The sequence below is a fragment of the Piliocolobus tephrosceles genome, chromosome 15, assembly GCF_002776525.5.
Source record: "Piliocolobus tephrosceles isolate RC106 chromosome 15, ASM277652v3, whole genome shotgun sequence".
NCBI lineage: Eukaryota > Metazoa > Chordata > Mammalia > Primates > Cercopithecidae > Piliocolobus > Piliocolobus tephrosceles.
This window is the reverse complement of record NC_045448.1, coordinates 90,226,423-90,252,346: the sequence shown is the minus strand read 5'-3', so window position 1 is coordinate 90,252,346 and position 25,924 is coordinate 90,226,423. Positions and strand designations below refer to the sequence as shown.

Sequence of the window (25,924 nt, the reverse complement as noted above, 5' to 3'; positions counted from 1 at the left end):
CTATCAGCTCCGAGGACAAGGGACAGGCTGCCTTCCAAGGCTGAGGAGAGGGGTGAAAGAATTGGGGTCAGCTGGACCACACTCCTCTAGGGTTCATGTTTCAGGTGGGCTCCTCATCCGGACCATCACAAATAAATACGAGACTAAGGCCTGCAGTGCACGCGGTCTGCCCTCTTGAAGGCTCACACCCAGTGCGCAGCGGAAGTAAGAACAGGCCGCAAGGTCTCTTGTCCCACTGCAGGCTTTGAAATTTGACCGTCTCCCTGCTGCTGTCTTTGCAATTGCATGTACTTGTTTGCAAGTTCTCATGGGGCTGGGCTGGGGGCAGGGGTGGTTTGCGCTCCTCTGTCAGTTTTCTGTGCAGCAGGCACCTGCCAAAGCGGGTTCAGCTCTGGCTGCCCAGGGAGCTAGAGCAGGCTAGGCTGCCAATGGCAGGGGCTGTGGTGAGAAGGTCTGCACCCAGCACCTGACTTTTGTTTTGAAGAAGGAACTGAGCTGCTACTACATTCTATAGGGCCGTTATGATGAAATATGCCCCCCAAACTCCATCCAGCTGTCTTTTGACTACCAATTGCACTGTTGGCATTTATCTAAAAGAAACACATCAAAAAGTGGCACACACAAAGAAATACTCATCGGATTGTTCCTTCTAGCGCTGCTTACTAGCTAAAAATGGGAAATAATCCAAATGTTCATCAAAAGGGACTGGTCAGATAAATTCAGATATAGTCTAATAAGGGGGTTTAGGCAGCTACTAAGGAATGGGTTAGATCCATATATGCTGGTATCAAATGATGGTTATGGTAAATGCATGTATTTTTCAAACATCTGTATAGATTATTCTTAATACAATACATGGTGCAATATGTGGTCCCTGTTAAAATTCAAGCACAGAAGAAAACAAGCAAAACAAATATATGTTGTTAGAAGTTAGGATACAGTTACCCTTAGTCCAGTGGTGGGTCATTAGGAGGGAGCATGAGGTTTGAAGGTGAGTGTTTCTGCTTCTCAGTCTGGGAGTCACTTGTATGAGTGTGTTTCATTAGAAAAAGTCATCAAGCTGTACACTTGGACATGTTGACTTTATAGCTATGGATATAGATGTAAAGTCTACTCCAAGAAAGAGAGTTTTTTTAAATCCAAGTACAGAACATTGTAGAAATGTGTAAACTTGGTATTTGGAAGTTTCTTCAGCCAGCACATGGGATGACAGCTCACGCCTGTAATCCCAGTGCTTTGTAATCCCACACTGAATGATCACTTGAGCTCAGGAGTTTGAGAGCAGCCTAGGCAACACTGCAAGACCTTGACTCTACAAGAAAATTTAAAAATTTTCCAGGGCACAGTGGTGCTTGCCTGTAGTCCCAGCTATTAGGGAGGATGAGGTGGGAGGATCTCCTGAGCCCAGGAGTTTGAGACTGCAATGAGCTGCGATCATGCCACTGCACTCCAGCCTGGGCAACAGAGCGAGACCTTGTCTCAAAAATAAATTTTTTCTAAAAAAAGTTTCCTGTTTTTTTCTTCCCATATTTTTTAAAACATAAAATTGAAATCTTGCGAATATAATACATAACATAGAGAATATAGAAAATTAAATCTTCTAATATTGTTCTGCAGATTTGATCTTTCTTCTCTAATAATAAATCAAGGCCTCTGGGTATATTTGTTTGGATATGTACAGGAAAAGGTCTGTAAGGATTTACTCTCAGCTGTTAATGGCAGTTACTCTAGGGAATTTTCACTTCTGCTTTCTACAGTTCCTTGTGTGAATTTTTACATCATGTATTACTTTTGTAGTTGGGGAAAAAGCAATTAAAAGTTTGGAAAAAAGAACCTCTGGCCATTGTTATAATAAGAAATTGGAATCAACACAAATATCCACCAATGAAAGATTTATTCATAAATTTTAAAAATCTGAACCATGGAAATCATGGTGAGGCAGGTCTGAGGTGGCCAGACAGCGCAGTCTGGGTCTTTACCAGCTGCAGACTCTGGGCGAACTACATTTAAAGTGCATTTACTTGTGTGGAAGTTCATATGGGGCTGGGCTAGTGGCAGAGGTAGTCTGCACTCCAGCAACCTTAGGTGAGCCTGGGTTCTCTGCCCTGAAGGAGAACATCTATAGTACTTCCCTTTCTGTGTTTTTCTGTGGACCTTAATGGGTCTGGGAGAAGCACTGGTGTTCCCCCCTCCCCCAATCCCCTTCCTCTCAGTGGGAAGTAGCCTGCAGGTGTGGAGCCCACCAGGGCCTGTTCAAAAGAAGAAGGGGTTCCTACACCACCCCATCCCTTTCATCCTTACTCATCCCCACCCCCGCCCCGCAGTTTGTGTCTCTACTTGTAGGAAGTGGGCAACTTGTTTTCAGAAAGTGATCCCCGACCCCGCGTGGGCTGCAATGCTGATCCGAATCTATCACCCAGTCAAAAGGAAAGACAGAAAGAGCCCTGTCTTCAGAGGCCTTCCAAGGTTGTGGAGGGCAAAAGATATTTCCTCTGTCGCTTCTTGGGAAACCTCCTTCAATGCGTCACTGACACTCCTGGAGCACCGTGAGTCACCGGTTCCTGGAGGCCTTCCAGTTACATAACTCAGACAGAAGGAAACCATATTCCCCAGCCCCGCATCGGTTTGAGATTCACAGAAATATGCATGACACGTGTGATTCCTGTAAAGCTGAAAGCAGAGGCACTGAAAAAGGCACTTACATGCTGCACAGTACTGTTGGCTCTCCTGGATCCTGTTTTTCCTGTTAGTTTACTGCCTTTCACATGCGAGTACACTTTTAAGAGCTTTGCTTAGACTTCTAAATTTGAGAGGAAACCATGTCCATTCCTTTAGGTAATTTTGCTGTTGTTGTTTGAGACAGGGTCTTGCTCTGTCACCCAGGGTGGAGTGCAGTGGCGCACTCATGGCTCACTGCAACCTCTGTCTCCCGGGCTCAAGCGATGCTCCCACCTCGGCCTCCTGAGTACCTGGGACTATGGGCATGCACTACCACACCTGGCTAATTTTTTATATTTCTGGTGGAGACGGGGTTTCCCCATGTCGCCCAGGCTGGTCTTGAAATCCTGGGCTCAAGCAATCCATCCGCCTCGGCCTCCCAAAGTGCTGGGATTACAGGAATGAGCCACAGCACCTGGCCTTTTCATGCATTTTTAATTGTAGACCATTTCCACTCCTGTGCCCATTTATGACTGAACTAATACCCACAACTCCGCACTCAATTCTCCTCTTCCTTGGGGGGTGGGGTGTGTGTGTGTATAGTGCTCTGTTGCCCAGGCTAGTGTGCAGTGGCGCCGTCATGGCTCACTGCAGCCTTGACCTCCCTGACTCAAGTGAGTAGCTGGGACTACAGGTGTGCACCAGCATGCCCACTTATTTTTTATTTTTAGTAGAGATGAGGTCTCGCTATGTTGCCCAGGCTGGTCCAAATTCCTGAGCTCAAGCGATCCTCCTACCTTAGCCTCCCAAACTGTTGGGATTACAGGCATGAGCCACCATGCCCAATCCCTTAAGTTTCTTGATGCCAGTTCAAATCTATTTGGGGAAACTTCTGTGTGCTCAGCCAGCCCTGTGCTGGGACTAGGGGTGCAGCATAGCCAGGATAGACATAGTTGGGTCCCCAGGGCTCGCAGTCTTGCTTAGAGCCTCTAGGCCTCAGTTCCTCCCTACTAGCTCAGGGACAAGGCCTGTGGGGGGGTCCTCTGGCTCTTTCCTGCCAGCTGTACAAGTCAGTCCTAAGCCTGAGGCCAGAATTGAAATGAATGAATGAACAAAGCAAAAGGCTCAGATAGAAGGTCCTTAGGCCCCCACAAGCCGGGAGCACAGCCCAGCACCTCCCCTGCTGGCTCCCCCGCCCACCCACCCACCTTTCAGTGCTCCTTAAGGCTGTGAGGACCACTCAGGATGTTTACTCTGCCAAGTACAATGGACAATCCCCTTAGAGAACCAAGTTCAACAACTCAGATCTCAATCAGGCACGTGTTTCAGGCACTAAAGATTTGGCTCAGAAGCTGTGCCTAACCCCACAGGCTTTCATTCTCATGGCCAGGGGGACACAGGCCCAAGGCTGGCACTTGCATGGCTCCGAGAGTGAGTGGCCTCAGTGCCTCACTGGCTGCAGCCTCGTGCCAGCCCTGGACAGACCAGAGAAAGACCCGGGTGATGCCAACACAAGCAGAGGGCATGGATTGCCTTCTCAAAAAAGTTGTGTTTGTCTGGGAGTGGAGTTCACAGCCTCTCACATATTTTGTGGAGGTCTCTGCGGTTGGGTGAGGGCAAAGTTACGAGGGGAAGATGTGAGGTGGTGTTGGCGGAGGGGTGGAGGCCCCTCTTCCCCACACACCCCTCCCCAGCACCCCTTCAGCATCCTGCGAGCCTGAAGCTGCCTGCTGGGCCAGGCCTGCTGTCTGGGCAAGCCCAGGCCAGGTAAAAGGGAGGCCATGACTCCCACCCCTCCACCCTCACCTCAGCCTCAGCCAAGTTTGGGGGACATGGGGAGGGGAGAGCAACAGTAAATGTGATCAGCACAAAAAAGTGGGCCTGACTTCAGATCACGAAGGCTCTAGCTGGGCCAGGGCAGAAGATGGAGCTTGGGTTGACCCCCTTCTATCCGAGTACCTACACTGCAGCCACACTGATGCTTCTGGTTTGGGAACAGGAAGGTAGGGCAGCTTCCACAAGACAAGCAGACTTTGGCTGAAGTTCTTTTGTGGGCCCTGCTCAAAGCCCACCTCCCTAGAAACTCAGAAAGCCAAGTCGGGTGGTCTACCTTGTGGTGTAGGGGAAGAGGGAGGAGAGAAGAAAGGGTCACAGGGGCTCAGACAAGAGCCAGTGCTCACTCTGGCAGTTCCATCTTCCTCCCTCAGGAAGTCCTGCAGCCCCACCCAGCACAGAAAAGAGCTTATCAATGGGAGACGGCGTAATACTGTCGAGCTTTTATCTGCGTAATTTCGGAGTGCGCCTGTGTGTGCTTCTGTGTGTGCCAGGCAATCAATTTGGTGGGGAGGGTGCAGGGGAACATTTGTCTTTTTTTCTTTTTTTTGAGACAGAATCTCACTCTGTTGCCCAGGTTGGAGTGCAGTGGCACGATCTTGGCTCACTGCAACCTCCGCCTCCCGGGTTCAAGCGATTCTCCTGCCTCAGTCTCCTGAGTAGCTGGGATTACAGGCATGCGCCATCATGCCTCCCTAATTTTTGTATTTTTTAGTAGAGATGGGGTTTCACCATGTTGGTCAGGCTGGTCTCGAACTCCTGACCTCATGATCCTCCCGTCTCAGCCTCCCAAAGTGCTGAGATTTCAGGCGTGAGCCACTGTGCCTGGCCTGGAACATTTGTCTTATACATTTTTCCTAGTCATTGTGACATACAAGGCTCTTCAATGGACAACTATCCCACATTCGAGCCTGGTCAGATGCTCCTGATGGTAACTCCAAACCTCCCCACCCTCTTCCCTGCACGGCTTTTAATATCCAAGCTCAGTTAAGACCTTTGTGTGTATCTGCGTCTAAGAGAGGAAGACTGATTCACATGTTCTCATTTCTTCTGCTATGACCTCTACACCAAAATATTTTTCATAGCATGAGTTATGACCCTTACATGGTTAAGCATACATCTTCCAGAAAAATAATAATCTGTCATTTGCATACAAATGTCACTGAGTAAGTGAAAATGTAAAACAGCGATGCTACTCACTGTGGAAAGCTTGGGGCCAAGGACACGCAGGTGTTGCTGATGCTGTGATAAGCACTGCAGCCTCGTGGAAAACAGGGGGGCACCATCTAGTAGCGTTTAACGTGAATCAGGGACTGTCACTCAGCACTCCTGGGAATTAGTCCCCGGGAAAGAAGAAGCATCATTGCATCAGAATAAATACACAAAGATGATTCTATCAATATCGTTTGGGAAAAATAAAAATGAGAAACAATCCCAGGTTAATCAATAGGGAATCATTTAATAAGTTACTGTCTATCTACACCCAAAAATATCATGTAGCCATCAAAAGAATGACTTAAAAAGAATGATTTGGCCGGGCACGGTGGCTCATAACTGTAATCCAAGCACTTTAGGAGGCCGAGGTGGGCAGATCACGAGGTCAGGAGTTACAGACCAGCCTGGCCAATATGATGAAACCCCATCTCTACTAAAAATACAAAAGTTAGTCAGGCATGGTGGTGGGTGCCTGTAATCCCAGCTACTCAGGAGGCTGAGGCAGGAGAATCACTTGAACTCAGGAGATGGAGGTTGCAGTGTGCCGAGATTGTGCCATTGCACTCCAGCCTGGGCAACAGAACAAGACTCGGTCTCAAAAAAGCAAAAAAGAGAATGATTTGCCAGCCTGGGCAACAAAGCAAGACCCTGTCTCTACCAAAGAAATAGCCAGGCACGGTGGTACATGCCTATAGTCCCAGCTACTTGGAAGGCTGAGGCCGTAGGGTCACTTTAGTCCAGAAGTTTGAGGTTACAGCAAGCCACTGCATTCCAGCCTGGGCAACAGAGCAAGGCTCTGTCCCCACTGCCCCCCAAGAAAAGGAAGGAAGGAAGGAAGGAAGGAAGGAAGGAAGGAAGGAAGGAAGGAAGGAAAAGGAAGGAAGGGAGAAAGGAAGGAAAAGAAAAAGGGAGGAAGGGTGGAGGGGAAAGGGTGAGAGAGAGCGGGAGAGAGAGAGAAGAGGGAAGGAGAGGAGAGGACAGGAGAGGAAAGGGCCAGGTGTGCTGCCTAACACCTGTAATTTCAGCACTTTCGGAGGCCAAGGCAGGCGATCACCTGAGGTCAGGAGCTTGAGACCGGCCTGGTCAACATGGCAAAATTCTGTCTCTACTAAAAATACAAAAATTAGCTGAGCATGGTGGTGCATGCCTGTAATCCCAGCTACTTGGGAGGCTGAGGCAGGAGAATCACTTGAACCCCGGAGGCAGAAGTTGCAGTGAGCCGAGATCATGCCACTGCACTCTAGCCTGGGCGATAGAGTGAGACTCCATCTCAAAAAAAAAAAAAAAGATAGATTAACTTGGAAACACTACCAGAGTGTACTATTAAGGAGGAAAAGCAGGATGCAGGGAAGTATTTAAACTCTCCTTTTTTGTAATGCAGGAAAGCATCTTCATGTCTGTAGCTGTGTGCCTGTGCCTATGACCCTGTGAGGAGGCTGCAGCAAGAGGAAGGGTGGAGGGGAAAGGGTGAGAGAGAGAGGGAGGGAGAGAGGGAGGGAGAGAGAGAAGAGAAGAGAAGAGAGGGGGGGAGGGGAGGGGAGGGGAGGGGAGGCCAGCGCTGACCATGAGTGTTAAAACAAAAACTTTCCCCTGGAAAAGGAATTAATTTCATTTAAATAACAAGAGATCAAAACAAAAGTATTCGTCTTTATTTTTATTAACTTGTCTGTTAAAATTCAATTTTATAATACATTGAAAAGCTCCTAAGAATCAATGTTTTTATTTATTCTTGCATTGCTTAATTCCCAAAAAGGATTTGGGGCAGCTTACAAAGCTCAACACACACAGGGAGCAGTAAACTGGGGGCAAACCAACAACAGAAGTGAGAGTCGGGGCAGGAAAAGTGGACATCGTAGTGGCTCATAACCTGACAGTGTCGGCATTTATTCCCTACTCAAACAGGTTATTTGGTGCCGCATAAAAACCTCATGTGACTGTGCCCTTCCTCTTATTTGATATGACATCTCCTCTTTTTTTTTTATTTTTTTATTTTTTGAGATCGAGTCTTACTCTGTCACCCAGGCTGGAGTGCAGTGGCATGATCCTGGCTCACTGAAGCCTCCGCCTTCCGGATTCATGCGATTCTCCCATCTCAGCCAGCTGAGTAGCTGGGATTGCAGGCACACACCACCACGCCCGGCTAATTTTGTATTTTTAGTAGAGACGAGTTTTCACCATGTTGGCCAGGCTGGTCTTGAACTCCTAACCTCAGGTGATCCACCCTCCTCAGCCTCCCAAAGTGCTGGGATTACAGGCGTGAGCCACTGCACCTGGCCTTCTCTTACTAGTTTTAGTTGTATAAGCACTCAAGGCAATTTATTTTCTCCTCTGATATTTGCCTAAAATTACAATTCACCACCTCAGATAGAGTGTGCTGCTCTGGCTGTGGCTGCATGGTGTGAACACTCAAGCTGGTCAGATGAGAGAGCACAATTAAGACCCTCTCCCACTCACTTATACCTTCTTTACAGCAGTGCAATTGGTTATTACAATGGCTAATTCCTACAGTTAAAAAGATGGCATTGCAAGCACAGGCACAATGAAGTTACTGACTTCCTGATCATTCTTTTCACTGTTTTGTTTCATTTTGTATGTTTTGTTTTTTTTTTCCCTAAAAGTTTGAGAATAATACTTCTCTCACTCCCCCCAGCCCCTAGTCTTTAATTTCTTATCAGAAAATTAGGCTGACTCCTCAGTCTGGGAGTCTCTGACGCTGATCTTCAGTTTCTACTTTGACCACCCGTGTCTGGGGTAGGGGAGCAACAGTGATCCCACAACTTCGTTACTGGTTAGCCGTGTTCTGGCTTCTGGATTCCTGCTGCCTCATCAGATGTCTCATTTTTCCCACCTGTGGGTCCTAGCAGAGGGAAAAATTGCAGAGACAGAGGAATGCGACTCACCTATTATTTTAGAATCAGAAGGAAAACATTTTCTTTCTCAAAGGCAAAAGTTTCTCTCGCCTCATGGGATTATCAGCTGCTAGATATTTACTGATCAGTTTTAAATTGCTGATTTCAACAACTGAAGTGATGCATGAATAGACTCCATTTGAACATGTGGAGTACATGACAAATGTAGCATTCACATACATGGGGAAAGAATAGATTATAGAAGCTGGGCACGGTGGCTCATGCCTGTAATCCCAGCACTTTGGGAGGTCGAGGCAGGCAGATCACCTGAGGTCAGGAGTTCAAGACCAGCCTGGCCAACATGGTGAAACCCGTCTCTACAAAAATATAAAAATTAGTCAGACATGATGGTGGGTGCCTGTAATCCCAGTGACTTGGAAGGCTGAGGCAGGAGAATCGCTTGAACCCAGGAGGCAGAGGTTGCAGTGCGCCAATATCAGGCCACTGCACTCCAGCCTGGACAACAGAGCAAGACTCCGTCTCAAAAACAAACAAGAGAATAGCTTATAATAAAGAGTGCCAAGACAATTGGTTAACTATTTGGAAAAAACTGAGTTTTAGCCCTTCATATCTGACACCAAAAGAAATTCTAAATGATTTAAATGAATAATGTTTCTTAAAAAGACAGAAAGAAACCAGAAATTTAGTAATTTAATTAATAACAAAATCTAATAAAATTAAATGCGGGCCGGGCGCGGTGGCTCAAGCCTGTAATCCCAGCACTTTGGGAGGCCGAGACGGGCGGATCACGAGGTCAGGAGATTGAGACCATCCTGGCTAACACGGTGAAACCCCATCTCTACTAAAAATACAAAAACTAGCTGGGCGAGGTGGCGGGCGCCTGTAGTCTCAGCTACTCGGGAGGCTGAGGCAGGAGAATGGCGTGAACCCGGGAGGCGGAGCTTGCAGTGAGCTGAGATCCAGCCACTGCATTCCAGCCCGGGCGACAGAGCAAGACTCCGCCTCAAAAAAAAAAAAAAAAAAAAATTAAATGCAAACTGGTTTCTAATGTAAATTGGAAGTATTAAAATAATAAACAAAAGGAATGCATTTTTTAAATGGATTTTACCGGATTGTACCATAATATAACATTTCAGGTGGATGACAGTACTGATAAATGGGCTCATTCATAAGCCATTGCTGGGAGTCCAGGCTGGTCCCACCATTCTGAAGGGCAGTTTGGCAATACATATCTAGAGCTTCAAATTTGTGTATTGTTTTTTGAACCAGCAATTTCACTTCTATGAATATATTATGAAAATATTCCTGATGTTATTGGTTATGCATAATAATAACAATTTTTTTTTTTTTCAGACAGAGTCTCACTCTGTCCCCAAGGCTGGAGTGCAGTGGCACGATCTCGGCTCACAGCAACTTCTGCCTCCCAGGTTCAAGCGATTCTCATGCCTCAGCCTCCCAAGTAGCTGGGATTACAGGCATGTGCTACCACGCCCGACTAAATTTTGTATTTTTAGTAGAGACAGGGTTTTGCCATGTTGGCCAGGCTGGTCTCAAACTGCTGGCCTCAAGTGACCTGCCGAAGTGCTGGGATTACAGGTGCAAGCCACCACGCCCAGCCCCACAAGAATTATTAGTGGCAAAGACATGCATCACAGTATTGTGAGCATATTAAAAACATGCTAAAAACTGGCTGGGCCCTGTGGCTCATGCCTATAATCCCAGCACTTTAGGAGGCTTAGGTGGGAGGATCACTTGAACCCAGGAAGCTGAGGCTGCAGTGTGCCAGGATCATACCACTACACTCCAGCCTAGGTGACAGAACGAGACCTTGTCTCAAAAAAAAAAAAAAAAAAAGATGCTAAAAACCTAAGTACCTACCAGTGAAATAAATGAGAATACATCCATGCAAGGTAATAAATGACATTAAAATAATGCTGTACAAGAATGTTTAATAAATGGAAAGATATTCACAATGCATTATTAAATTTAAAAAGCAGATTATCAAATGTTAGATATTCTATGAACCCAGCCCTGGGCAGAAGAGGAAAGAAATTACCTGTGTGAGAAACATGTGTTAAATGTCATGGGGGAATGACAGCCAGTGGTGTGGAGGTAAAAGATTTACCGAGACAGTTGCAGGTAAAGAAAGGCAGAAGATTTATTAGAAAATATGTTGCCAGAGTGACAACGGGCAGGCAGCAGAGAGAAACTGACTGCAAGGAGACAAAGGCTTGCTGGAGATTTTACAGGGTAGTGTTTATACCTTCTGTTGAAGAGGGCTTTGTGTAGTATTAATAATGCCAAGGTTGCAGTGAGCTAACTTGCAGGTGTCTGGTGAGAGTTACTTGTTCGGAAAGACTGTGTGTCCTGTTCCCACCCGCCTGACTCCCACCAGCCTGACTATTTTTTCCCTAATTAGGAATACACAGTAAACAAAATATTCAGAAAGAGCATATGCCAGCCGGGCGCGGTGGCTCACGCCTGTAATTCCAGTACTCTGGGGGGCCGAGGCAGGCAGATCACGAGGTCAGGAGATCGAGACCATCCTCACCAACGTGGTGAAACCCTGTCTCTACTAAAATGCAAAAACTTAGCCAGGCATGGTGGCATGCACCTGTAGTTGCAGCTACTCAGGAGGCTGAGGATGAGGCTGGAGAAATTGCTTGAACCCAGGAGGCAGAGGTTGCAGTGAGCCGAGATAGTACCACTGCACTCCAGCCTGGGCAACAGAGCAAGACTCCATCTCAAAAAAAAAAAAAAAAGTAAAGAAAGAGCATATGCCAAAATGGTTACTCTGATTGTGACAGGGATTGGTGAGGGGCAGATTACGAGTGTTTATGCATGTGCAGTACTTCCATCTGTGTATTACATTGACCACCAGGCAAAACAACAATGCAATATCCATTTTGAAAAAAAAAGTGTGTATGTATATATGGAGAAGAAGAATGACAAGAAACAAATTACTGTTTTTAAAAAGTGATGAAGTATTATTAGAGCAGCTAGAGTAGGGCCCCATTTCTAAGAGAGTAAAGGAATCCAAAAGATGATAAAGTAGAGGTTGCCGGTTGCTGGTTGCATCTTTGGAGGTAGACCCATATGAATACTTTATTTTCCTCTTCTCTTTGCTTTTCTGTGTTTCTTAGAATTTTCCTTAAAAAGGCATGTGATTTTGATAATAAGAAAATTATGTATTTTAGGCTGTACCTATTTAAAACCTACTTGCACAGAACTTCACACTTACACATTGGCTCTGAATATCACAAGCTGGCCATCTCTAGCTGCTCCCAGGGTTTGGTTTCACTTCTCAGTGGCCAGAGCCACTCAAAAGGCCTCTTAACTTCAGAAGTGAGATTGTCAACAGCATCTCCTAGAGTTGGAAAACCTCCTCTGAAGGGGAAACAAATCATCATCATCAAATAACAAAAATTTTTAAAAATTAAAATTTTCCAAAATATAAATGAGATTATCTACTTTATATATCTGTGTTAAAAACTTCTCTGTGGGTCCAGACACACACACACACACACACACACACACACACACACACACCTAATCATTTTTAGAGAAATTTTGCCCACATTGATCTGGCTAAAAGTTTAAAGTGACCAGATGATCCATTTCTTTACATGTTGTTTATTGACATTCACCCCCACTTGCCGGCCACTATCTTCATTTATTAAGCATTTGTTATGCGTTTGGTACTGTACTATTTACCTGCATTATGTCAATTAATCACTTATGTACGTACACACTATTGCCATTTTACAAGCAGGTCACTAAGCCTAAACTCAGTCAAGTCACCAGGCAAGAAAACAACACTATAAGGATAAGACTTTACTCAGATAGTGTATACCACCCACTGATACCTGGTGAGATGTCCTTGCCCCATCCCCCAGCACATGGGAACAAGAGTCAAGGCAGATCAAGTTCAGGTCCTGCACAAGTTTTCCTAGTCTCCTCTATAAAGTCCCAGAGTTCGTGATCAGTGCATATAAGCTATGAGTTCTTCCTCTACTTTTGTTGTGGGTGAAACAGCAGCGAACTGCAATTAAAATTCAAAAATCTTTGCAACTAGCAAAATCTGATCCATTAGTCCAGAGCTGTAGAACTCTATGTTGCAAAAAGAATTTAAAGTTCACCTAATTCAGCTTCCAAAATAAAACGTGAACAGCCTTTACAGCAAACAGCAACCCTGCCCCATATTTGTCTACCCAACTTTTTTTTTTTTGTTTTTTTTGAGATGGGATCTTGCTCTGTGACCCAGGCTGGAGTGCAGTGGTGCCATCTCGGCTCACTGCAACCTCTGCCTCCTGGGCTCCAGTGATCTTCCCACCTCAGCCTCCTGAGTAACTGGGACCACAGGCGCATGCCACTATGCCTGGCTAATTTTTTGTATTTTTGTAGAGATGGGGTTTCACTATGTTGGCCAGGCTAGTCTCAATCTGGGCTCAAGCAATCCACCCACCTCAGTCTACCAATGTGTTGGGATTACAGGCATTAGCCACCGCACCAGGCCTTCAATCCACACTTAACTACCTCTCGCGACACAGAACCCGAACTCTCAGGGCAAGCCAATTCATGTTTAACTCTACCAGAAAGTTTAATTTTTTTTCTCAGAAGAAGTCCTTGCAAGCTTCCAAGAATCACTCAAAAACCAGTCTACTCAATGGCTTACACTTGACCACAGTCTTAGCTGATGTACCAAGATGAACTTTTTGCTGCCACAAAATCCACAGTCGGCCGGGCACAGTGGCTCACACCTGTAATCCTCACAGTCTGGGAGGCCGAGGTGGGTGGATCACCTGAGGTCAGGAGTTGGAGACCAGCCTGGCCAACAAGGTGAAACACTGCCTCTACTAAAAATACAAAAATTAGCCGGGTGTGGTGGCAGGCGCCTATAATCCCAGCTACTTGGGAGACTGAGACAGGAGAATCACTTCAACCCGAGAGGCAGAGGTAGCAGTGAGCCGAGATCGTGCCACTACACTCCAGCCTGGGCGACAGAGCGAGACTCTGTCTCAAAAAATAAATAAATAAATAAATAAATAAATAAATAAATAAATAAATAAATAAATAAATTTCAGTCATGTCTACATGTGTGAACCACTGTAATTCCACCCCTTTCTATCCTGCTAAGGAAACCTCCCACAATGCACATGAGTGAGAGCGACACTGTCTTCTACAGGAATAACCTTGAACCTGCTCTACTTTTTAAAAATGAAGTGAACGTTTTTAGTAGCCATGCTTCACACTCAGCAGCAGCACAGTAAGGTATCTATACAGAAAGGATTAAGGTGGTTGTTAGGGTTCTTTCCAAGTGACAGGGCTCAGGTGATTCACCCAAGTCCATGGCCACCCTTGCTGGGTCATCTCCTCTCCCATAGGTCTTTTGTTCTCCTGGCCCCAAACCTCCACTGCTTTCTACGTTGTCAGAATAGATTGGTAGTTCCTGTTTCCTTCTCACTTACTGACCTGCACATGTCACAGATTCTCAGCATATTCCATTTGCAAGAAAGCCACTGTTTTAGAGTGGCTCTCTGTTTTGTTTTGAATGTTGAGAGGAGCTCATGGGCGTTATTGCTGCATCACCTGCCACACAACTGGGGAGGTGTCACTGGCTAAACAAAAGGCAGGGGTGACGGCCCCTCACCCCTGTGGCCCAGATGGACTCCTCTGACAACCGGGGCAGAGCTAGGAAGACAATACAGACTCTCATGTTGCCTGCACAGAGCTCCCCACAAGACCACACTTCCTCCCGGGCTTTCAAGGGTACATCAATATAAGATAAATGACACGTTCTACAAAACCGCCTGCAAACACAGGCACCTGAGCCTGCTTGGTCTGCAAATGTTTCAAGGCTCAGGGAGGCTGTCCTGGATGTTTTCCCCCGAGAGCTCCAGTGGTGGAGGTCTGCACATTCAGGTAGGAGCTCCTGTTCATGTCCGAATGCTCATGTTGCCGCTGCATACACTTACTGTTGGCTTCCTCCGAGAGGTGTCTGGTGCAGTTATCACCCATAGGAGCCTGAGCTGGCTGGAGCTCTGGGACATTCACCTGGCTCAGTCTTTTCCCACCTGAGAGGTGCCTGGGTGCTGCCTGCCAGGGCAGCCATTGTCTGATTCCAACGTGATCACAGCAACCGCAAGCCAGCCACAAGTCTCTGTCTTTGTGTGCCTGGGGTTTACTGCGACCGTTGGGGATTCAAATGGGGTCAGATTGAAATGGGCAAAGAATCCTCTGAAGCCTGGACTCTTTCCCAAGGAAGTCAAAGAGAATGGCCAAGGAGAGGTTGGAGGATCCCGGAGGAGGGTGATCCGTACCCTCCACTCCCACATCCCCCACAGCCCCCCAGTAGAGGGGAGTCAGACAAAGCTGCCACCATCCCCGGGACCACCTGCACACCTGCCCCTTTTATGTGGGGACGTTATGTAGGGCGGCCCCTCTCCAACCCCAGCAGCACACCGCCCCACAGACACCCGAGCTGCGTGGGACAGAACCAACAAGTTCACTTACCAAGGCAGATGCGCCCATCACCCCTGCAAGGCAGATGTGTCCATTACCCCTGTTCTTTTCCCAGCTTCCTCATGTGCCAGAGCCGCCTTAGGAGCTGTGGAGGAAACTCCAGGGCCCATAGAAATTGCTTAGAGCTTTGGAACCCATGCAAGAGATCCATCCTCAGGAAATACTAATCTGTGTTATCATCATTATTTATTAACATTAGTTATGTGTTCTAGAAATAACAACAGACAACCTAAGTGGTCGACTATAAAGAGGAGTTTCAATAAGCTGTGGTCATTTACTTGGTATGCAACTATTCAAACCTCAAAAATGGTGGTTCTAAAGATTCTGTAAGTGATTCAGGGAAGGTTTATGCAATGAAGTAAAGGAAAAGCAGGACGTAGCACTGCATTTATAGTAAGCAAGATAGAGACGAGGCCTTGTGACAGAAGCACAAGAAAGCATCCCTGAGTGTGCTCTGGAGGGACTAGAACCTTCTTTACACCTTTGATGGTGAGCTCTCCTCCCCTCCCCTCCACCACAAGGCCTCCCTCTCTCTTCCCTGACCCAGGACAGTGATGAAACCCCCTCCCCCCAGGACCCTGGGAAGAGAATGGGTTGCGGGTTTGTGCTGGGGGAGGCTTTTTCTCTTTTCATCTGCTCATTCAATCACATATTTAGTCTTCAATCCCTTAGTTGCTCTTTGGCCTACAGCACGTGGCTTCTTGTCCTTTGGCCTCCTAAAAATTAGAGGTAACAATTGCTTTCCTGTTGTATGTCCAGCACAACAGACACTGCATACAGAGCCACTCGGCCCTTCACAAAGACGCAGAACAAAGTGGGGCTTTGGGGCTGATTTGGCCATTTCCAGCTGTGTGCAAGGCAGCATTGATCTGAGCCTCAGCCTTCCTATCTGAGAAATGGAGCACCTCACAGCACCTGGCCCAGAAGGTCACATAGGTAAAAGTGTGGCAGAGGTTGTGCCCTGCATGAAGCATTGGCACTTGTTCCTCAGTGTTGACTGCAATCAGCCACAGCCCAGGGCCTCCTTCCCTGCTCTCAGGCTGGGCAGGGAGAAGAGAGTCCCTGCTCTAGCTCCCCACTGCATCTAGAATGCACTCCAGCTCTCCCCAGTGCTGAGGCCTGCCATCTCCCCGCATGTCCCCCAGCACACACACACACACACACACACACACACACACACACACACTGTACAAATGCCCTTCCCTCCTCCAGCTCGGTGCCCCTCCTCTCTCTGTCTGGACCCCCTAGGGCTCCTCCTCAGTCTTCTTCAGGACCACTCCCCATCATCCTACAAACATGCAGCCTATCCAGGAGGCCCCGGGGTGGTCTTTGTCACTGCACTTACAGCACTTCTCACGCTCTGTCATTCTTTCTTCTCTATGTTTTTCTTCATTATCTCTGTCCACTACACCGTCCCCTTGAGAGACCACATGTGCTTCTTGAGCGTTGCTTAAACCCTGCCTTGAACAGTGCACACATGTTGTGGGTGCAGAGTGAATGTCAAATCAATGAGCAAATGAACATTATGCTCACAATGAAAACAAATCAGGGCCTTGGTCCTTATCCTCAGAGAGCTTTTTAAAATGATTCTGCAGGCCGAGCCTGGTGGCTCACACTGTAATCTCAGCACTTTGAAAGGCTGAAGTAGCAGGATCCCTTGAGCCTAGGAGTTTGAGATCAGCCTGGGCGACATAGTGAGACCTCATCTCTACTAAAAATTAAAAAATTAGCCAGGCACCGTGGTGGGTGCCTTAGTCCCAGATACTCAGGAGTCTGAGATGTGAGGATCACTTGAGTCCAGGAGGTCAAGCCATGATCATGCCACTGCAAACACCAACCAGCCTGGGTGACCAAGTGAGACTGTCAAATTAATTAACTTTTTTTAAAGTTTTAAAAAATGATTGTGCAAAAAGGTAAATACAGTATGATTCTACTTGTAGGAGGTACCAAGAGTGGTGTCTCTGAATTTGTCAGAGAAACTGAAAATAGCATAGCGGTTACCTGGAACTGGGGGATGGGGCATAGGGGGTTGGTGCTTAATGGGTACAGTTTTAGCTTAGGAAGATGAAAAAGTTCTGTGGATGCATAGTGGTAATGATTGCACAAAAATATAAATATACTTAATGCCACTGGAGTGTATACTTAGAAATGACTAAAATGGTAAATTTGTGTTATGTATATGTTTTGCCACAATTTAAAAAATAGCTTTTAAAAAATGGCTGTGGAGAAAGATATAAACACATTAAACAACTGCAGAATTATGAGACAACATATGAATAAGTGGCACCAACAACATAAGACAATAAGTGACACATACTGCTTGATTCTGGCCCCCAAAAAGTCCAGTGCTGAAGGCCATCTGTGGAGTGGAGGGTGGGTTTGCACTGAGCATTGCTCTCTGGGAAGGGAAGTGAGTTATTTTTAAGCTTTCCATTTGTAAAGGTAATATAACTGCAGTAATACACATTACAAAAATTAGCCACTAAGAACAACAGCAAGGGAAACACATCTTGGTGTAATTTCTTCTCACATTTTAAAAACATTTTTTACATTTTATATGGTTATAATCATGCTGAATGTATGTTTATATCAAGCATGCTGTCTGCGTTTTCCTTGTCAACCTTTCCATAGGTTTTATAATTCTAAAACATCATCATGTTAATCCTAAAAATATAATGAATGCATTATCATTGTTTACTTAAGTATTACTTTATTTTTGAACATTTCCATTGCTTTTAACATTTAACATCTGTGTTCACACTATATTGTGCCAAGCCTAAGATTACATCCATTGGAGAAACGTTCCAGATTGGATTACTGAGTCTACCCGTATAAATATTTTGATAGCTTTTGATATTGCTTTCTGAGGTCATCATGACTCTCACCTGAAATAGATATCCTCTTTTTTTTTTTTTTTCTTGGTGGGGTATAAGTGGAAAACACATTTTCAGCATTGATATAATTTTGTGTTAGAAGATTGCAGCACTTTAAAACTCTTTTTCCCAAGAGCTAAAGGCGAGTTGATGCTATAAACATGGCAGGAACACAAAACCCTGGGTACAGTCCCTGGTTCATCTCTGCCCTGTGCTTGGGGCAAGTCAGGGCAGGACTATTGGGAGCTGCAATCCAAGCACAAAGTTGCTCGGAGTTGCAGAAGGAGAAGCCACAGGGCAGACAGACAATACAGAACCTTGAAAGAAGTGCCCAAGCCTGCGCCAGCCCTCCAAAATCAGAGAGGAGCCGGGCTTGAAAAGGCAAAGAAAGAAAGAAGGCAGAACGAGCTGCAGTGAAGGAATTAACCAGGGGGAAGAGAAAGGCGGAGGAAGCAGGGGGCTCAGAACACTCCCTTTGGAGAGGACTGGGTTTGTGGGGGCTTTCCCCTGCTGCAGCGGAGCCTTGCTAAAAGTGAAACTGTGATTTTCGGAGGGTTCTGAAGGCGTTCACCTAGGGAAGGAAAATGTTCCATTTGGGGGTCCACACTGGGTTAAAAACAATGCCTCTGCCTGTTCTCAGTTATGGAGGTCCCTGAGTGTCTTCAGTCAACTCTGGGCAGTTCTGAGGCTGCAGCAATACCCGAACTCGGCCTATGCCCCAACTCGGCCCAGGGTCTGAGGGAGCCCCAGTGTGATCTTAACCCAAGTGTGCCTGCAGGACAAGGCGCCATGTTGCTTCCCCATCACAACACAACTAGGAACAAAGCTCCCATCTGCTGAGTGCCTCACAGTCACCAGCACTGTGCTGGGAGTTGCGGGTTCTTTGGGCAGAAAGAGGTGGATATTAGCAACTCCTTTAGCAGGGCTCAATGGCATCCTAGAAATCACACCACATTTGATAAATCTGAAAGCTAGGATTCACCCCAGGCGGCCTGACTCCAAAGCCTTGAGAATTTAAGGATCAGCAGTCTTCATGAATTTGATGAAAAACTTGGGAGAAGGCCAGTGTAATCTAATATTTGAAAAAAAAAAAAAAAAGTAAAGTTGATCCTTTCAAGAACATCTATATAAAAAGAGCACCTATATTCAAAGCCAGCTACACGACCCGTGGTGCGGGAGAAGCCGGGAGTTGGCTCAGAAAAGGTGGGACAGACAGGATGGCTCAGTAATTAGGGCTGGCACATAGCAGATCTGGGCTACCTGTGTGACTCCGAGCAAGTGAATTAACCTCTCTGAACCTTGAATATAAAACAAGAATAATGATAATATCTACCTCACACACAAACGTTAATAAAATAGTGCTTGCAGAGTGCATGGCACATAGTATTCAGTGAATGGTAGCTGCTGGCATTGTTATCTTAATGATCACTGTTATTACATTATATTCTAGTGATTTTTGATATTTTGGAGACTAGCCTAAATCTCACCACTCAGGCTACAGAAAGGACGTTTCAGTAACCTTGGAAATTGCAGTACAGTACCTCAGAGATATCTCAGGTTCAGTTCCAGACCACCACAATAAAGCAAATATCACAATAAAGCCAGTTACACACATTTTTTGGTTTCCCAGTGTACATAAAAGTTATGTTTACCCTATAAGGTAATCTAGTAAGTGTACAAAGACATTATGTCTGAAAAAAACCAATATATATATCTGAATAAAAAATAACTTATTACCAAACATATGCTAAAATCACCTGAGCTTTTCAGTGAGTCGTAATTTTTTTGCCGATGGCGGGTGTCTTGCCTTGATGTCAATGGCTGCTGACTGATCAGAACGGTGGTTGCCAAAGTTTGGCGTGGCTGTGCCAATTTCGTAAAATAAGACAACAACAAAGCTTGCCACATTGATTGATTCTTCCTTTCACAAAAGATTTATCTGTAGCATGCAATGCTGTTTGATAGCATTTTACCTACAGTAGAACAGCATTCAAAATTAGAGTCACGCCTGTCAAATACTGACGTCTCTTTATCAACTAAGTTTATGAAACATTCTACATCTTTTGTTGTCGTTTCAACAAGTTCACACCATCTTCACCAGGAGTAAATTCCATTTCAAGAAACCATTTTCTTCGCTCATCAGAGAGAATAAACTCCTCATGTGTTCAAGTTTGATCATGGGATTGCAACAATTCAGCCACGTCTTCAGGCTCCACTTCTAATTCTAGTTCTCTTGCTATTTCTACCATACCTGCAATTACTTCCTCCTCTGAAGTCTTGAACCCATCCCTCCAACTCATCCAGGAGAATTGGAATCACCTGCTTCCAAACTCCTCTTAATGTTGGTATTTTTACCTCCTCCCATGAATCACAAATGTTCTTTGTTGCATCTAGAATGGTGAATCCTTTCCAGAAGGTTTCACCCAGATCTATCAGAAGCATCATCATCTATGGCAGCCCTAGCCTTACAAAATGTATTTCTTAAATAACAAGACTTGAAAGTCAAAATTACTTCTTTGTCCATGGACTGTAAAAGCAATGTTGTTTTACCAGTCATGAAAAACAATATTAATCTCCTGGTACATCTCCATCAAATCTCTTGGGTGACCAGGTACATTTTCAAACAGCAGTAATATTTTGAAAGGAATCTTTTTTCCTGAGTGAGTCTCAACAGTGGGCTTTAAATATTCAGTAAACCATGCTCTAAACAGATGTGCTATCATCCAGGCTTTGCTATTCCATTTATAGAGTATAAGTAGAGTAGATTTAGCATAATACTTAAGAGCCCTAGGGTTTTTAGGATGGTAAATGAGCACTGGCTTCAACGTAAAGTCACCAGCTGCATTAGCCACTAACAAGAGAGGCAGGCTGTCCTTTGAAGTCAGGCATTGACTTCTCTCTAGTTGTGAAAGACCTAGTAGCATCTTCTTCCAATAAAAGGCTGTTTTGTCTACATTGAAAATCTGTTGTTTAGTGTAGCGACCTTTATCAATAATCTTAGAAAGATCTTTTGGATAACTTGCTGTGCTGCAGCACCTATTAGTTTCTATATTAGCACCTGCTTCTTCATGTTGCATTTTGATGTTAAGGAGATGGTATCTTCCCTTAAACCACTTGAATCAACCAACCTCTCCTAGCTTCAAACTTTTCTTCTGCAGCTTCCTCACCACTTCAGCTTTCATAAAATTTAAGAGAGTTGGGACTTTGCTCTGGATTAAACTTTCGCTTAAGGGAATTTTGTGGCAGTTCCGATTTACTCAGACCACTAAAACTCTCTCCATTATCAGCAATAAGGCTATTTCGTTTTCTTATCATTCATGTGTTCACTGGATTAGTACTTTCAATTTCCTTCAATAACTTTTTCTCTACCTTCTTAACTTGGCTAATTATTTGACACAAGAGACTTAGCTTTCAGCCTATCTCCACTTTCAACATCCTTCCCTCACTAAACTTAATCATTTCTAACTTTTGATTTAAAGTGAGAGATGTGCAATTCTTCCTTTTCCTTGAAGGCTTAGAGGCCATTGTAGGGTTATTAATTGGCCTAATTTTAATATTAATTGGCCTAATTTTCATATTATGCCTCAGGGCATAGGGAGGCCTAAGGAGAAGGAGACAGAATGGCTGGTGGTGGAGCAGTCAGAACACAACCAACAGGTTCACTGTCTTACATGGGCATGGTTCATGGTGCCCCAAAACAATTCAAATAGTAACATCAGAAATAACTGATTACAGTCACCAGAACAGATACAATAATAATGAAAAAGTTTGAAGTATTGCAAGAATTATTAAAAGGCGACACAGAGGCACAAAGTCAACACATGCTATTAAAAAATGGTATTGATAGATTTGCTTCATGCAGGGTTGCCACAAACTTTCAATTTGCTAAAGATACAACATCCGTGCAGCACAATAAAAAATAAAATACAATAAAATGAGGTATGCCTATACTTTAAACAGTGCCTGGAACACAGCAGGTACTCATTACATACAGTTATTCTGTTGATTATGACTATATGCTTTTATTTTATTTTATTTATTTATTTATTTATTTATTTATTTATTTATTTATTTATTTATTTTGAGATGGAGTCTCACTCTGTCACCCAGTCTGAAGTGCAATGGTATGGTCTCAGCTCACAGCAACCTCCACCTCCCAGGTTCAAGCAATTCTCCTCCCTTAGCCTCCTGAGTAGCTGGGACCACAAATGCCTGACACCACACCCTGCTAATTTTTGTATTTTTAGTAGAAACGAGGTTTCACCATGTTGGCCAGGCTGGTCGCAAACTCCTGACCTCAGGTGATCTACCTGTCTTGGCCTCCCAAAGTGCTGGCATTACAGGCATGAACCACTGCACCCAGCCAGTGAATATACATCTTTAATATGTAATTACCTCCTCCCATGAATTATGAATTATGCCAAATATAAAGGAAACTACTGAAGGTAATATACTAGCTGCAAGTTTATATAGCAAATTAGCAGATTTGCTAAATAAATCTGTCAGATTTAGCAAATTTAACTTTTGCCAAATTTGCTTCAGTCTTTTATTTCAAGCAATAAAATGTTTGTGTTGAGACCCCTTCTTCACCCCCATTTCATCCTCAGTACTACATACCTTATCTTGAAATTTGTGGGTTCTGACTTAAGGCTTTGTTTATACTTGTGATTCTCTTATTATGTAAGTATCTATAAACAATGACATAATAATGAATAATATATGGAATGTGCTTTTATTCTTTATAAATAATGTCAGACTGTACATGTACTTTTAAAATTTGCTTATTTCATTATATATATATATATATATATATATATATTTATTTTTTTTTTTTTTTTTTTTTTTGAGACAGAGTCTCGCTCTGTCGCCCAGGCTAGAGTGCAGTGGCGCGATCTCGGGCTCACTGCAAGCTCTGCCTCACAGTTCACGCCATTCTCCTGCCTCAGCCTCCCGAGTAGCTGGGACTACAGACACTCGCCAGCATACCCGGCTAATTTTTTGTATTTTGTTTAGTAGAGAGGGGGTTTCACCGTGTTAGCCAGGATGGTCTCGATCTCCTGACCTTGTGATCTGCCTGCCTCGGCCTCCCAAAGTGCTAGGATTACAGGCGTGAGCCACCGCGCCCGGCCACATTCAACATATTTTTGAGATTTACCTGTGTTGATGCCTGTGAATCTAGTTCATTTATTTGTGTCATATTTTATTAATGTATTACAATTTTATTCATTCCCTATTATTAGATATTAGTTTGTAATTATTATAATTTTCCAATTTCTGTTGTTTGTGCTTCTGTGAACACTCTTGTACATCAAAGCTTCTCTGAGCAATGAACCTAGAAGTGGAAGTTCTGGGGCCAGAGCATCTTCATTTTTTATAGATATTTTTACTAGATATCCCAAATTATCTCCACAGCAGTTGTAACAGTTTACATCCCCATCAGCATTGCATAACAGTTATTTGGCCATATCCTCCCCCGTGCTTGATGTTATTGGTCTTGTTCATTTTGCTAATTTGAGTATAAAATGATATCAGTTGTTTTCATTTGCATCTCACTGATTCAAGTAAGGTTTGGCATCTTTTTATTTGGATATTGGCTTGGTCACATACTTTGCCCATTTTTAATTCTGCTGTCTTTAACTTATTACTTTGTGAGAGTCTGATATGTTATGGATGAAAATCTTCTGTTGTTTTTATGCACTGCAAATATCTTCTACTAATTTGAGACTTAAATTTTGTATTGGTTTTGCCCTGCATACTTTAAACAAATGTTTGAATGGTAACATCACACTTTTATGGCTTGTGCTTTTATATTTTGACCAAGAAATTCTGTCCTTATCATGTCTCTATCTTAAAAACACATTTTTTAAAAAGTTTTGAAACTTTGCTTTTCATATTTATTCTATCTGGGGTATACATTTGTGAATGGTTTGAGATAAAGTTCAAGTTTTACATTTTTCCCACATGGGAAGCCAATATCACAGCACCAATGATCAAATCCTTTACCCACTAGAGTGCCCAGCCATCTCCAACATTTTCACATCTGTATTTTCTAGGCCCCTTATTCTCTTTCATTGTTCTATTTGTGTTGAAGTTACTAGAGTTTACACATAATGATATTTGGATAATGGGTCCCCCCCTTACCCTTCAGCAAAATTATTCAGCTATTTTTGGTCCTTTATACTTCCATATGAATTTGATAATCAGCTTGTCAGGAAAATCTGGTTGGCAGTTTGAATGCACTGGATCTGCAGATTAACTGGAGAAAACAGACATCTTCCTGAAGTTGAGTCTTTATGTCCATTATAATGCACCCCAGAGGATAAGTTTCCATCAGAATAAATTCTCTGACATTTGTGGCCGTCTTGTCTTCCAACCTGTGGTGACAACAGCCACCCTACCTTACCACTCTCCTGAGAGAAATTTTTAAAGCATGGGGATGTCTCTGAAGTCTCCTGCCGCTGTAGACCCGCACATCCTTGATTCCAAATGGCAGAAAACTAATTTGCAGGTCAGACAATATTGAAATTCACCTTGATTAACCATGGCAATAAAATTGAGAGTGATGCCTAAGAGGGAGGATAAAACCCTCACCCGCTTTCCCAAATGAGATTAACTTTGGGGAATAACTGAGTAGGTAATTCTCTGTGTGTGGTTTCCTCTTACTGAGAAGAAATAACAGAAACAGAGTTTTCTGACTTTGAGATCCTGAATCAAATGTGTTTGGATCCTGTGGTAACCCTAGGCCTATCGAGTGTTATACACGAGCTCTTTCTGTGTTTAATTTGACACAACATCTCACTGGACTAAGTCACAGAAAAAAAAATCAGTCATTACTTAATAAGTAACCAACACCTTGACTTGGTGCATGTATTGAGACTCTCTTGTTTTTCTTTTTGCAAGGCCTCAAGGGGAAGGTATTTCAGGAATCCTTGTCCCCCGATGCCTGCATGGAAACTACAGCAATACTGCAACCTTACAGAAGCTGCTTAGCCCATGGATCCTGAAAACCATAGGCAAGAAGCACAGGTCCCGATGAGTGGATCTTTACCACTTTTACCAGATTCCTCCCTCCTGCAGAGGGATCATCCCACACACCCAGCAGAGACTTCTATGCCACCATCAACCCCCCAAGTCATAGGGGGCTCAAGTTCTGCCCTGGTGAGCTGTAGTCCCCATCCTTGTGAACCCCAAAGTGTCCACCTTGTGGAACTAAATGTATCCATCTTGAATAAATTTGCCCAAAATCCTAAAGACTGGGAAAAGGGAACCATTGAGCTTGTTAAGTACTGGAGAACATCTTTGCTTCCTGTATCTCTAGCACCAGATCACCATGAGTATGAACCACCCATTTCAGAAGAACCACTAAATGCTGAGGTTAGACAGGGTTACTTAGGCAGATGTTCTCTCCTTGTGAGGTAAAACATTTTTAAGTTTCTTTGATTTTTAAGATTTTATTTTTATTTATTTATTTATATATTTTTGAGACGGAGTCTCACTCTATTGCCCAGGCTGGAGTGCCGGGACTCAATCTCAGCTCACTACAATCTCTGCCTCCTGGGTTCAAACGATTCTCATACCTCTGCCTGCTGGGACTACAGGCACATGCCACCACACATGGCTAATTTTTGTATTTTTAGTAGAGACAGGGTTTCACCATGTTTGGCCAGGCTGGTCTCGAACTCTTGACCTCAGGTGATTCACCCACCTCAGCCTCCCAAAGTGTTGGAATTAGAGGTGTGAGCCACCCATGCCCAGCCTACTTTTAATTTATTTTTTATTTTTGAGACAAGGTCTCACTCTGTCACCGAGGTGGGAGTGCAGTGGTGCAATCACAGCTCACTCTAGCCTTGACCTCCCAGGCTCAGGTGATTCTTCCACCTCAGCCTCCTGGGTAGCTAAGACTATAGGTGGGCACCACCACACCTGGCAAATTTTTATATTTATTGTAGAGAC

At 44.4% G+C, this 25,924-nt stretch overlaps 1 protein-coding gene and 1 long non-coding RNA gene across 4 annotated transcripts in view; one reads left to right on the top strand and one right to left on the bottom strand.

Annotated features, from left to right (window-relative positions):
- The window catches only part of CD8B (CD8b molecule), a 47,053-nt gene extending 21,831 nt beyond the window's left edge, over nucleotides 1-25,222 (top strand). For both annotated transcript variants that reach the window (XM_023194905.2, XM_023194904.2), the window contains one exon: nucleotides 24,872-25,222. In XM_023194905.2, coding sequence (XP_023050673.2) covers nucleotides 24,872-24,975 — 104 coding nt within the window. In that variant the 3' untranslated portion in view covers nucleotides 24,976-25,222. The remainder of the gene's footprint in view (nucleotides 1-24,871) is intronic.
- Nucleotides 8,301-15,626, bottom strand: LOC111528205. Of its 2 annotated transcripts, XR_004228481.1 has the most exons (4): nucleotides 15,090-15,626; nucleotides 14,049-14,760; nucleotides 11,818-11,963; nucleotides 8,301-8,563 (listed from the first exon to the last, which is right to left on the bottom strand). It is a non-coding gene; the product is annotated as an uncharacterized LOC111528205 (long non-coding RNA). The 2 variants fall into 2 exon arrangements; XR_004228480.1 differs by having other exon boundaries at nucleotides 14,049-15,626.
- Nucleotides 25,223-25,924: the final 702 nt, after the last annotated feature.